At 36.0% G+C, this 14,924-nt stretch overlaps 1 protein-coding gene across 12 annotated transcripts in view; it reads right to left on the minus strand.

The window, feature by feature from the left end:
* Window positions 1–1,767: 1,767 nt before the first annotated feature.
* Window positions 1,768–14,924, minus strand: part of pdlim5 (PDZ and LIM domain 5) — a 130,040-nt gene continuing 116,883 nt past the window's right edge. For 11 of the 12 annotated variants that reach the window (XM_018092971.2, XM_031899670.1, XM_012961674.3 and 8 more), the window contains 4 exons: window positions 13,443–13,623; window positions 8,928–9,048; window positions 7,565–7,680; window positions 1,768–5,994 (listed from right to left, as the gene is read on the minus strand). In XM_018092971.2, coding sequence (XP_017948460.2) covers window positions 5,905–5,994; window positions 7,565–7,680; window positions 8,928–9,048; window positions 13,443–13,623 — 508 coding nt within the window. In that variant the 3' untranslated portion in view covers window positions 1,768–5,904. 12 annotated transcript variants of the gene reach the window in all.

Raw genomic sequence — 14,924 nt, forward strand, 5'->3', positions numbered from 1 at the left:
CATCAATGCAATAACACATTATACCAGTAACAGCCACACAGAATTGGAACACAATGGATCATGGCATTGAAAGCAAATAAATATTTGTGGATGATAAGAGTAGCAATTTAAAAATTCCTAATCGGTAAATGCACCCTGAACTGCCATGGAAATTCAATTTGTAGCTCTGCCTGAATTCCAACCTAAATCCAAGCCTTCCAAAACAAAAATTTTTAACCATAGTCCATGGCTTCCTGGTCAAACCCAGCCGTCATATCTCTGCCATGTAGTAAAGCAGATGTACTAAGGGAAAATTAATAAATACCCCCCCCCCTCCTTTTTTCGTAGGAAGGGAATGTACGTTCCTCTTTTACATGGTATCTCTGAGCCTATTCCTGCAGTCACATAGCAGCACAGCGAAAGGCAGGATTAGGTTACTTTGTGAACAAATGAAGGACTTGTATAATGCTGAATCGACTTTAGGGATGCCGCACATGTTAAGATAGAACCTTAAGTGATAATTGATGTTCATAAAATAATGTATAATTGCTATTTAATACTTCTTGCTGTCACCTCAATTTAAATAAAATTACCTAAATTCTAAGAATACATTTATAAAATATAACAAGAGCTGTGCATTCACGATTTAGATTTTGCATGAAGCATAAGTAAATATTCTTCCAGTTTCCATAGTGAATCATTTTTGATTTGGTGGCCATCAGGGACATAACTACAGAGGAAGCAGACCTTGCGTTTGCATGGAGCCCAGGAGTATAGAGCCAGTAATAATTAATTACATCTCTTTGTAGAATAGGCTAACTTACCAATATTTTAGGGCCCTACATTGAATTTGCTGTCGGGCCCAGTATCATTTAGTTACACCAGTGGTGGCCATCTTGGAAGGAAGAGTGGAAGCAGCTAAGCGATGTTCACAATCATTCCTGTCTCAATTAACTGCATGTATTTAAATGTGAGAAGGTCTCTTACAAATTTATAGACAATACATTTCACAGAAAAAATGTAAATTAAAATACAAACCTAACATATAGTTTCTACTCTAAGGGGCTGATTTACTAACCCACGAATCCGACCCGAATTGGAAAAGTTCCGACTTGAAAACGAACATTTTGCGACTTTTTCGTATGTTTTGCGATTTTTTCGGATTCTTTACGAATTTTTCGTTACCAATACGATTTTTGCGTAAAAACGTGAGTTTTTCGTATCCATTACGAAAGTTGCATAAAAAGTTGCGCATTTTTCGTAGCGTTAAAACTTACGCGAAAAGTTGCGCATTTTAAGTTTTAACGCTACGAAAAATGCGCAACTTTTCGCGTAAGTTTTAACGCTACGAAAAATGCGCAACTTTTTATGCAACTTTCGTAATGGATACGAAAAACTCGCGTTTTTACGCAAAAATCGTATTGGTAACGAAAAATTCGTAAAGAATCCGAAAAAATCGCAAAACATACGAAAAAATCGCAAAATACCGATCATTACGAAAAAAACGCAATCGGACTCATTTCGACCCGTTCGTGGGTAAGTAAATCAGCCCCTAAGTATAGGAAAAACCCACCTTTCATATCGGTATTTTAGGATAACAAAAATAAACCTTATGCCCCACAAACTGTTTGGGGGGGAGGGGCTTCTTTAATTTACTATACTAAAGTGTCTACTGCTATACTTTGTAAAGTAATACTAACTCCAAGACCTGAAATTGTACATAAACAAATGTCTATGTAGTAAAGGTCCATGGCACAAGATACAAGTATTTATACTTTGCTTTTTGCATAAAACCATCTTTAACAAAGTTCATTCAAACCAAAACAGAACAATAAATATTCAGTGTCATACAAGACATAAATGTAAATTCAATAGTCAAACCTAGAATTTAAAAGTTACTATAAACCACCCAGAAAATACAACATATACAGGCCAAATACAGGTCTCGTTTATTGCTTTGTTTCCCTTAATTACCCAATGCAATTTTAAACCTAAATATTTGTATCTAGTAGAAGAAATACCAGGATATAGCATAATAGTTTCTGCAAATTGCGCAAAAGCTGCAAGTTATTATTATTACAATGGCACTGGGGCATTCACAAGTAATACAAGACTTGTTACAGGCTTTTAATGAAGGCTCTAGCCTCCGCAGGCCAGGCTTACAGTGTGGTGTCTCTGTAGGCTGAACTAGAGGAGGAGCAAGGGCCAAACATGCTGGATTATACAGTTTACATCAGCACCCCAGCCTGTCACAGCCTTGCACCAACCCCTAACCCAGAATGAAAACAAAAAAAGTACCAAAACCAGGCACCGGAATGAATCTAAACTAATGCAAAACAGCACTGAGCTATGTTTTGCAGCAAAACCTGTAGTACTTGAGAAAATGCACCAGCCTTAGTGTCTTGCAGATTTTGTACAACCTATACAACAGATATTTTTGGCTGCAAAATCCATTATTAAATGTTAGAAATCGGTGCATCCTGAGAAATTATAACAAATTTTATTTCAGTATCCTTCCCCTAAATACTCACTTAGAAGTCACTGTGCAGTAGTGAAAGATATAGTAACCTACTTATTGTACCTGAGCCAAGTTGCTTGGGATGATATTCAGTAACCTCTCTTTTTAGGATACACTTTGCTACATCAGTGACATTAAAGAAAACTAAGCTTCAATTTGTTATGAAGTGGGAATTGAGCAGCAACTATTCAAAAAATATGTTCCTGCTATATGTGCCCATTTTGGCCTCAGAAGGCTGACTAAAGTGGACAGAGTAGCTGAACATCTATGGCTACAGAGGCCTTAATGGTAAAACATCTGGATAGATCCAACTTCTTCTTTCTGGCCATTAAATAAAAACTAAAAATTTCCATGAATTTTTAAAGCAGTCTAGCTGATTGTCGTACATGGCTTTCAAACATACACTGAGAGATAATTGGGCTAAATCTACTCTATACTGTATACCATACTGCATACTTACACCATGTATTATGAAGCTTACTCCAGCGAGAAGGAAGCTGCTGACAAAATGAGAGTTGTACACAAACAATGGGATTTAGCAACAGACAAAATCCCGATGAAATCCCAGCTAACAGACTGTTTAAGGTCAACATGGCTCACAGATCCCAATGGTCAGCAACTGAGATCAGTAACACAGCTTTTGAAGCTCCAACATAGGACATACTGAATTCATACTTCAATGGACACCACTTTTCTAGATGGCTAAAAAGCGAACCAGTTTGTCTGATGTGTATGATGTCCTTCCAATACCTTACTCAACTGCCTGTCTTTGTACTGCATAAGACACTTTCAAATCAAAACCATAACAGGTTTTCTCAAAAGCATCCTATGCAAAACTGCAGTACAACCAACTCTTGCATACATGTTGTTTTGTGAGGGCTATATGCCTCTCTTACTGATATCAATGTGCTCTGAAAGGCGTCACCTGCTACATGTGTTTTCTGCTTATGAAACACATCATATTTATAACAACAAATTACAAGAAACATGATTCTGTTATTCTGTCCCCAAACAGTGTGTACTTGTTTAAAGAACACACTATAAATACAGTAATCATGCAACTGTGCATACAGTGAATAACTTTAAATAGGAATAGTGAAGGTGATTTTGTTTCTCGGCTAAAAGCAGTTAAGTTTTACGTCATGAGGAATAAAGCAGTTAACTCATTATAAATACACCTGGTTGGGCCTGTATGATTTTTTATGATTTTATAAGAATTAACATATTATTATGGGTTATTTTGACATGGCTTTAACATGACAAGGGGAACTTAATACAATAACATATAAACTGCAGTAATCAGTTCATTCACTGCATATTATGGGAAGTATCTAACAGTCAGGGAGCGGTTACTGAAACTCACTTACACAGCCAGATGGGAAAATTATGCATATATGTTTACATTTACTATGTTAAATTGGTTATTTTTAGGTGATATACAGTGGGCCCTCTATAAACAGAAATCCTCATTCATTAGGTAAAAAACAAGCATCTTACATCTGACAGAAAAAATAGTGCAGTTTCTAAAAACTATCAGTATAAAGCAGACCCCAAGAAATAAAGATGGCAGTAAAAGTTATAGCATATCCTGTGCATTTTCTCTTCCCCAAGTGTTACCAGGACAAAAAGCAAAAAGTGGCTTAAGGGCGAAGACACATGGGGTGCTTAATTTTAAAAAGTTGCTGCGACTAAACGGGCCAGTGCAAACAGCACATGATTAGTTGTCACAACGCGCATGTTAACCTATGGCGGTAAAACTCCACGATTAGCCTCCGCGATCATGTTTTAAACAAGTCGCGCCAACTAATCGCTCTGTGTATCTTCGCCCTAACAGCCTCTGCATAATATATTTAAACCACAGGAAAGAACAGTATGTCATTCACACACATACGTTTGAAAGGTTGCTATACTTTCCATAGCAGTGTTGCTTCACCTAGATGATTGCAATGTGATATTGCCAAGTAGAAATTGCACTTTCTGCAATAAGTTCAATAACAATGGGATGAATGACATAGTGTAAGTAGGGACGATTCTAACTAAAGAATACCTTTGCCTCTGCATTTCAGGAATTCCTTCTTTGGAGAGCTAGGAACAGAATCAAGAGTCAGTTCTAAGGAAAGACCCCTTTAATAAACGGAGTATTTTACTTGTATCCACAGGAAATACATTTTTTAGCGACTCTACTTTTTGCCCTATAGCACTATGCTTCTCAGTAGGTGATCCCCCAACTCATTACTCTCATTACTAGTTTTAACTATAGCGGTTAAAAAAAAAGACTTTAATAAAAAATATGGCATGATATGCACTGATTTCTGTGTTGTTTCATGTGTCTACTCCATGTAAAACAAATAACTTAAAACACTGAATATTTAGAAACCACCAACTAATAAACAGAAGCCACCTAGACAGCTGACTATCTCTATACCCAGTGTCCTGAATGTGGTACTTTATAGAAACAAAGGTATATATGGTAAGAAAAGGTAGGTAGGTAAATACTGAAGCCACTTGATTAACTAGGATTTTGAAAAGGTGTTCAATTAAAAACAATAGATTACAATATATGTGTATTATGATACGTGTCCAAAACAATGGTACTATGGGTATTATTTTTCCAACTGATATTGCTGCTGCAGGAGTTTGCCCCTCTCTTACTTATACAAATCATTCTTTCATGGCTCTAAATGTGCATATCTAAATGTGAAAATTATTAGATGTGTATATTAAACACTTGCAATGTTATGCAGAAACACTGGCAAAATGTACCTTAGGACAGTAACCATTAGCAACTAATCATATATTTGCCTTCAATATTCTAGAAAAATAGAATCTGACTATTAATTGGTTGCTATGGGTTACAGAACAAGGCCAAGTTTGGCTGTGCTCCTGTATAACCCCTTCTATTTTACAATTACCCAAATGCATGAAGGGTAATGCCACACAGAATGTAATTCACATAAAAAGATAAGAAATATGGAAGACGTATCAAGCAGTTACAACCTGTATACCAATCTTTAAAATAAAATTGTTGCTGCTAGTCCCACTCCTACTAAAAACATAGAAAAGTAGAGGCTCATTAGGAATAAATAATTAGTTTGCATAATGGCTTTACAACTGGTGCATTAACGTATTGTGATCATTCTTCTGATCACTATTGTGTTTTCCATTCCATACATAGATGCAAACAGAAGTGACAACTTATTATTAAAAAGAAAAACCTCTATATTATCCAAAATCTTTTTAGTACATCGTAGCAGCATCTGATTTTTTAAACTTTCTGTAAAAATGTTATATTTTTTATCATCTATTCAGGCATGAAAATCATGGAATAAAACCCACAAAACTCAATACTCGTCCAATAACGCTTTAACTTTTTCTTATTTCTTGGTGCTGGAATCAGGAACCCAGGTTCAAAAATTCACAGAATGGGCATGCTTCTTGCACAGAAGTTTATCCTTCTTGGAGAAAAAGGTCTGCCCTTCCAGATTTTCACAGCATATCTGCAAAAAATAAATAAAATAATATATGCATCATTTAACTGAGGCATTTCCATATACAGGATTACAAAGCTATTTAAAAAAAAAAAAAGCCAACAACAACTCATTAACAAAGATCTATAACAAACAGGGTCGGATTTGGCCACCGGGACACCAGTAAAAACCCCTTGGGCCCCAGTGGGCCAGACCCGATCCTTTCGCCACTCCCCCAGCCGCTGGTGTCCCACCCCTGAAGCGTTGAAAGTAAGTTTTGCGCTCAGGGGAGGACGTCGGGCGGATAGCGGTGGCCCCTGTGGGAGGTGTGGGGCCCCCAGGGCAGTAGCCACGGTGGGACCTCCTGGTAACAAACCTAACAATCTGTCTAGTGGACCAACAATCTATTATATCAGTCAAGGTTATTTATAAACACTGGTAAAATTTGCACTTGGACAGTTACTCATGGCAACCAATCAGATTTTTGCTTTCATTGTTCTACTTGCAGCTGGTAAAGAATGCTAATCACCATAAATTATTATGAGTTACTGCCCAAGTGCAAATTTGCCCAGTGCTTTTAAATAAGCACAGCACGCCCTGGCATCCAGGTACTGTATGTGTCATTGTAAGCCCAAACCTTGTTTTTTTGGTGATTTTTTTGGTCTCCAGCTCTTTTCTTATTACTAAAAATCTAATTGAAATATTAAAATCTTAAAAAAACTAAATAACATAGGTGATCTGCACCACGTAAACTTCACACAAATGAACCAGCAATGTTAAATTGAGTGAATGACATTAAGGCTCAGTGCTAGGAAAGATGATACTATACGTTCAGTGTATTACCGTAGCTACTGCTTCAGACTGAATAATTCTATTATACTGACACTTTAATATAATATTTGCACTCATTTAGACTTCATTGCTGCAGAAACATGCACTGTTGCATTTTTTATTTACCCAGAAATATAATGTCACAATGTATATTATTTTTATAGCAGTATCCTGTAAGGATTTAGGGCTTTTATTTATCCAGGTGAATCACTTCATTAAATTCTCCCAAAACTAATCTTAAAACTTTGTTTAGCAGATACACAAATTTTATTGCAGACCTTTCCTTAAATAAATACTAACATTTATTTCATAACAATTATTTGAAATATCATATTACTTTATTTATTGCTGATAACTGCTGCAAATAAATCTTTTCCTATCTATGCTAACAAAACAAGCTGTAAATAATTTTAAGCATAGAAAGCAACATGATATCAATTAAATGTTATGCAATTGCCAAAAGTGCATCAGTGATGCAGGGTGATACAATTTAGATGACAGCTTAAGGCAGGTGTCTTTTTTTTAGCCCAAATGTAATATAATTACCATGCTGTGTATATTGTATTTGCAAGTAAATATATTTTCTTTTCTTTTCTGATTTGCTTTAAAGTCAATAATACCTACAAGTGGCACGTTTACTAAAAATGACTGACCTTGAGCTGCCCTCAAGTAACACTGTGGAACTTTCATTCACCTATCTACATTAATGTCAAATCACAGAGTTATACTGAAGTGATCAGTTTTCAATATCAGGCATAGTTGTACTCACTGTGCATACAAAACAGGTGTTATGCCAGGTGTGTCCAAGAGCTTCCAAGAACCTGTCTCCAGCTTCAATGGGGAATTCACATCCATGGCAAATCGTACCGAATAAGGAATAATAATCTAAACAATAAGGAGTCTAAACATTAGAATATATAGCAAACTCCAACACAGACGTATTCTCCAAAATGAGAGAAGCCAGATGGAACGGCAAAAGACAGGAGGCAAAGTGATTGCTGAAACATATGGGGAGAAGTTAGTGCCAGGTAGTCACTTAATGCTTAATCTCCTCTGCTTCAGCAAATATAGTTGCTTACTTCAACTTGGCTTTGACATAGATTTTAAATGATATGTATGAGATTAGTATCTAAAGTGCTCACAGACAACCATAATGTCATAGAGTTGTGTTTTGATTTGAGGTTGCATCTTCAGTCATATTTGCAAAGATGCCCATCCCATCTATGATTTAACAAATATACAGTATTATGTTGGGGTTGAGAAAACTGATCGTCAGTCGGATATTAAAGGTTGCATGTAACATTTTATATCCAGGGTCATATTGGCCTGCCAGAGTAAATAAGCTTCTAATAAAGAAGCAGGCCAAATAAAAGTAGGAGAAATACGTGCATTTATTTTGCTTTTAAATCTGACCAAATAAGGGGCAATCTATTGGCTTTTTTGGTTGTTTTTTCTGTCAGATATTTATATTGGCCTAACATTTTGATAAGGCCAGATCAGTGCCAATGGCATTGATCTGCGCCTCTGACCCATAAGCTATAACTTGCAGATACACCAATGTCCCCAACATGTTCTGGTGGTAGGCATCGGCATCAGCAGATAAGCAGATCAAATGGCCTATAGAAGCTGTTTCATGAAGTAAGATATATAGCAATGTCAATAGGTAAGGCTTGTGATCATCCAAATTACATGCCCATATTTCTGTGGGTATGACTACCGTCAGCATATATCAGGAATGAGTGCAGCCATAAAGGAACACTGATCATTTTGTGCATGCAGTCAGCTGCCATTTCTTCTATAAAATGTAATGATTGGTCAATCCAGTTACTGGATGAAACTAAGGATATCTTTTTTTTTACCAAATGTTATTGAAATTCTAAAACATTTAACTCAGATTGCTTTGTGATAAAACGAATTCAAACACCAATTTACTTCTGTTTTTAATCTACAATTTGAGGGCTACCATGACACAAGAGAGCTTCCCCATGGAAGAAAAATGCAAGAGACAAGGATATGGTAAATGCTAGTGCTTTAATTCTATGACGCTTACAGTATGTACAATACATCAGTAAGGGGATACGATAAGTTTAAAGCTGTGGCCCAAAGAAGAATAATATGTATAAAATACACACCTGTTTCGCAGTAGGGTTCCCCATCTTCTAAATGAAAGACACTATTCCGAATAGGAGTTTGACAGGCGACACACACAAAGCAGGAAACATGCCAAGTCTGTTTTAGGGCATTGATGACTTCCTGTCACAGAAAAAGACAGGAGAAGTTCTAATCAATAAGTGATTTAGATGTAACTGCTAGACAGAGTTATTATTTCTCACACTTGATATATTACAGAAAAAATGCTCAGTTTTCATTCTGTCTCAAGGCAATGTTATATGAGAACCTAATTAATAATTGAAACCACAATTTAACTGACTCACCATATTTGTAAAGTGTCTAATTGTGAAGAGTTATGTTGCAGAACCAATAAATACTGTAGCTGAACACTGGGTGAAATACATAGCTTTCAGCTAGAAATAAACCACCAAATTTTGGGTCCTTTTTTTTTTTTCAAAGGAATACTGGCGTGTCCCTATATTTGCTAGAAATATGTCAGTACTAATAGTAATATAGTAATAAGAGACTGTAACAAAGAACAGCAATTATCTTTTTTTTTTTTTTTTGCCCCAAACCCAGTGCTGAGGGGAAAGAGCTCGGCAGAGCAAAACGTCCATAAACTTCAGTAGAAATATCAACATTACTTGCACCAATAGTGGGATTTCACCTCCACCTGTCTAAAATGACTAATGTAACTGGCTTTGTGCACTCGGGTGACCGAGAGTCACTCAGGCGACTAAAGCCTGGGCACAGTGTTGCAAAGTGTAGGTAATACTGGGCAGGTATAATTAAAGGGGCAGTTTGGATTTTTTTTTTAAAACAAAAAAACCCACAAAAGAACATACTTTTTCTTTAATACTGACACATTCCTTTCTACAATAGGAACCTGGTAGTATCACTTTAAGTACATGGAGCACTTTACTTTATAATATATATATATGTCCCCCTAAAATAGAAATAATTGGCTATAATATTTTGCATGCAGAACAAACAGAATTTTAGTATATAATGTTTGCCATGCCTACTGTCACTTCTTGTTGCATTCCCCTGAATCTAAGTACTATGTTAGCCACTATCCCCCTGCTATATGTTATATGTATGTGTAGGTAATACATGATATGTATTTGGTATGCTGTATAAGAACTATTTATACAACAAAGATAATAACAGAGAAAGTATTTGTATGCAAATACAATCCATGAGTTTCATAGCTCTGTAACTGTAATCCAGTTAACAGTAACTAATAGCTACATCTACATTAGTTTTGGCTTAAAAATAGAGTTTAAAATCTCAAAAATGCAAAAAAAAAAAAAAAAAAAAAAAAAAAAAAGCAGGTACAATGTGAAGAATTGTTTATATAGTCATTGTCAAAAATACCTTTGCACTTTTTACAAATATATATCTATAATAAATTGATCTCACATTGATTTACAATTTTCTCATTTACTATTAAGGTAACGGAATTTCAGATCTGAACACAAAAATAAAATTGAAAATGTTATTGGCACCAAACGTATAACTGAACTCAAGTACTTCGTATAGACATGAAGGAGCTCTCTGCATCTCTGGACCATTCTTCTTCTGAAAACTACTTAGATTCTCCTGGATTTGAAGCATGCCTTCTCCCAACTGTTCTTTCTAGATCTCTCTGACAATAAACTTATAGTATTAAGATTTTCTGTCTCACCTACTCAACTTTTATTTATTTTCTTGTTCAGTGTGGTACACAACTAACATTCAAACTGACTGAACGGTTAAATCTTTATTTACAACATCTTCACCTAATTGCTGGGGCTGGTGCACCGGGACCACATTTTACTCTTGGTGAGTTACTTTTTTCAACTTTGCTTTTCTGTGTTGGACATATAAATATATTTTGGTTTCAGGCATTATGCCATAGCAATTAAGAGCACGCTTTTAAGTCTGGAAAGGATCATTGTTTGTAAGACTGAGGCAGACAAAATATTCCCAGTATATGCAGTGCATTTCTGATAATAAGTTTTTGCCCACTAAGTTGTAAAGCAGTTACATCTGCAAAGCCTAAAAATTAAATTTCAATATTGCAATCACAAATTACTCTTGGCTGCAGATAGCACTCCATAGATCATTCACAAGCTCCAATATGATGCAATGCTAACATTCTGAACTTTTGTCATCATAACATTAAATAAATTTAATGCAAACAAAAAAATAAAAACTACATGAAACATTCACATACCAACTTGCAGAAACTGAAGCATAGCAGCCTTGCCACTGGTTAGATTTACAAGGTGGCCTGGGTCAGGCACCTTAACCCAAACTGGAGGTAGTTCTACCAAATAAAATTGCCTCTGCACACACTACAGAAATCAACGACGATTTGTTTATTGCAGTCTCCTTGGAATTAACAAGCTATGCTGCTTTCCAAATTCAGGACATGGAATAAACCATTAAATTAGTGACCTGATTTTTGCTACAACAAATTATTCAGGTACATGCTTAGCAATAAACGTTACTGTAGGTGTGTTTATTGTTATTTTCATTTTACAATTGTTTTGACATATTTGTAAAATAATCTAGAATAAATTGGTTCACATGCCTCCACGACATGTATGCACTATAGATTTAAACTGTGCCAATAGCCTTTTATTGGGTGATGAGTCCCCTGGGGCTTTTAATTTTAATGTGATTTGTAAAATCAATCAATAAATAAAATACACAACTGTGATTGTGTTGGAATAGCTAATGAAAGACAACAGTGCCTGCACTTTCCTAAGCAAATTGCAAGTCTCCAGTGAAATCGAATGACAGGCCCACAATTTAAAGCCTTTAGCATGGAACATGAAAATATAAAATAGGAGTGTGTTGTTAATGTCTGCAGTGCTTTTACCAAAACTATGCTCCTGTATTTACTGCACCTTTAAGCCACATCTCATTGGCTTGCTGGTCAAATAGTTAGGAAATGTGTTGAGACTGGTAGAAAGAAAGATGAAGTGTTATAGGTTTCCTGCACTCGCAGAGATGATTATTCCAGCTGGGCTGAATATGCAGTTGAATAAACATTATTAGCAGACAGTCGATTAACGTCACATATAAAGCAGCCAAAGAGTTCACAGATTTCATCTGACCCATCTATAAAACACAATCAGTGTAACAGTGTCTTCCTACTTGTTGTATAATTTATGTTGTTTTTTTTTTTAATTTTTTCTAGAAGCTTTTCGCGCAGCACCAGAAACCATAAAAGTGGTTAGCAGATATCGGTTTCCAAAAACCACTTGTAATAGCTTTTTGTGTCTGGTAACACAAGCAGTGAAATGCCTTTTCAATCCCAGAAGCATCTACTAAATAAGTCAGATAATGAACATCTCTAAATAAACAAAACATTTCACTTACAGAAATAAAATGTAAGTTTTGAAAGTATAGTTTGCACAGAGAAGCTTTCCATGGTTTATTTGCATGGAATACGTGACTTCAACCATACTACTACCATTGGCTTAGGCACAGCACTGACTTCTATAGATAATGGGCAGTTTGGTGATATATAGAAGGAACTGGTTCTACTGGCATTAATAAAGAATACTTCATCTACGCCAAAAAATACACAACGTTCCCTTAACACATAAATAGAAATTTTCAGAGAATAATATTATGCATATACTATAAGCAACACTAACATTCGTAAGCATTTTATATGTAATGGAAATATATCAGTAATTATTTTTTTGTTTTTTTGCAGCAATCTCAACTAAATTGTATATTGTTTCATTCCTTATCCAATAATTTCCCTTGATAGTTTTAACCGTTAATAGTTTCTTAAAAGCAAAGTATTTTTGCTTTGATTTTCCCACAGATGTCATTTGAGAGTATATACAAGCCCACAATGACAAAAGGGAAGCAGGCAAACCTTTAAAGCTGATTATGCAGAAAGTGGGTCAATTAGGGCTTATCTGGTGGAAAAAAACAGGTAGAAAAAAAAAAGCATCCGATTGGCTGCTATGAGCAACATCACCAGTAGTTTTACTCCACTTTTTACACAGCATGATAAAGTTGACAGCCTATATCTGTATGGCAAGCTTAAGTTTGCTTACAACAAGTGCTCCCTCTACACTAAGGGCTCTGGCACACGGGGAGATTAGTCGCCCACGACAAATCTCCCTGTTCGCGGGCGACTAATCTCCCCGTGTGCCAGAGCCCTAAACATGGCTTTCAAAGCGTAGTCAGAACTGCTAAACTGCAGGCATAATGAGTGACCCAAGCCACATAGGACATGGCTTATTTATCTTGCACAAACCCAACTGTTCTTCAGCTGCAACTCTTGATGCAGGACTCAATGTCAGACCTATTAATACTACATGAGGCATACCCCTCCCCCAGTTTATTTTTTTTTTAATATACAAAGGTGTCCTACTGTTCTGCACAAGAATTCCTATGCACTGTAGAACAAATGACAATTGATTCTTTCCTGGCTTGAACATAAAGCTACATTTTAGTTGGAACTTAGTAGTACAAAATGACATTACTGGATGTATTGCACTTTGCTAAAATGTGTTACTTACACCAAGTATCTTCCTCTGACAGCGGGCACATTCAGGTGCAAATAACTTCTCATAACAAATCTCGCAGTACAGGCCACCCTTCTCTTCAACAAACCCCATCTCTGCCATGCTTGATTTGCAGTGGGCACAATTGAATTCTTCTGGGTGCCATGATTTCCCCAAAGCCAATAGGAAGGGCCCCCTGAAAACATAAGAGAGGTTTGAGTCCAGGTTTAAGAAGCCTCAATTTATTTTACTCAAATTTGAGGTATTTATTCTAACTATTACCTGTTTTCAGTTTTTAATGAATTGAATGAAGTGAGATCTAAAACTGATCCTAAGGCAGTGACTCTATGAGCAATTGTAACATTATTTCTAGTTTAGTCAATGGTCTCTATCTAAGATTATCAGGTTTGTCCAGGCTTGAAATTGAGAATTCAATCATTTAACATATATCTTAACGATAAATAATGTATGTTATACAATAGTGAAAGAAGCAGTCAGTTCCAAGTTACTGTAAACTAACTATATGCAGTAAAATTGACATGCTCTAACATTAATGAATCAATGCTAACACTGACCTAATTTGATATCCTCTGTTCTTTATACAAGCACCTTTACACACCAATGGCCTTTCAGTTCAGCATAGAACTAACAATAGGACTCCTTATGTACAACAAACTGCTCTCTTCTCTGAGTGTCAGCACAGGCTAATTTAACGGACTCATTAACAAAAGACTGACACTAAAGAAGACAAGGTCTTCCCGTTCCAGACAGGATTAGGTTTCCATCTGTATTAAAAAGATAGGCTTCAGTAGCTAAATGTTACAGAGGATGGAAACACAGTGGACAGAATGTTAGAGAAACCAAGGACAGAAAAGGAAAAGTTAGGGAACACAATCTTTGAACAATGATAGGTCTCTGTAGATTACAATGCTGACATTCTCTGGTCAGACCACCAAGTTCAAACCCAGGTGAACAAGGGATTATGAAGTAGAGCAAATAATCATGTGTCATGCTCTTCATATAATTTTTTAAGATGAAAACTGTACCTTAGGGATGACAAACTGGTGACCCCCAGGATGATAAGATCTATAACGCTATGCCCCAATGAAATAGTTAGCTATGCTAAGTGCTAATAGGGGTACACAACTGATACAATAATCCACACAAGCAAAAGTGACACAGTTATAGCCAATGTGAAATTTCCTTTGAATTATGTAAATGTGGAAGTGATGAAAGTGTGGTAGATTGTAAGCTCTTTTGGGCAGGGCCCTCTTCACCTCTTGTATCGGTTATTGATTGCTTTATATGTTACTCTGTATGTCCAATGTATGAAACCCACTTATTGTACAGCGCTGCGGAATATGTTAGCACTTTATAAATAAATGTTAATAATAATAATAATAATAATAATATTTTCTTACTTGTTTACAGATAAATTAACAAGTGGCTCAGTAACTCTGACTAAACCAGTGTTGAAACGGAGACTTAAATGTGGTC

Source organism: Xenopus tropicalis, chromosome 1 (genome assembly GCF_000004195.4).
Source record: "Xenopus tropicalis strain Nigerian chromosome 1, UCB_Xtro_10.0, whole genome shotgun sequence".
NCBI classification, from domain to species: Eukaryota; Metazoa; Chordata; class Amphibia; order Anura; family Pipidae; genus Xenopus; species Xenopus tropicalis.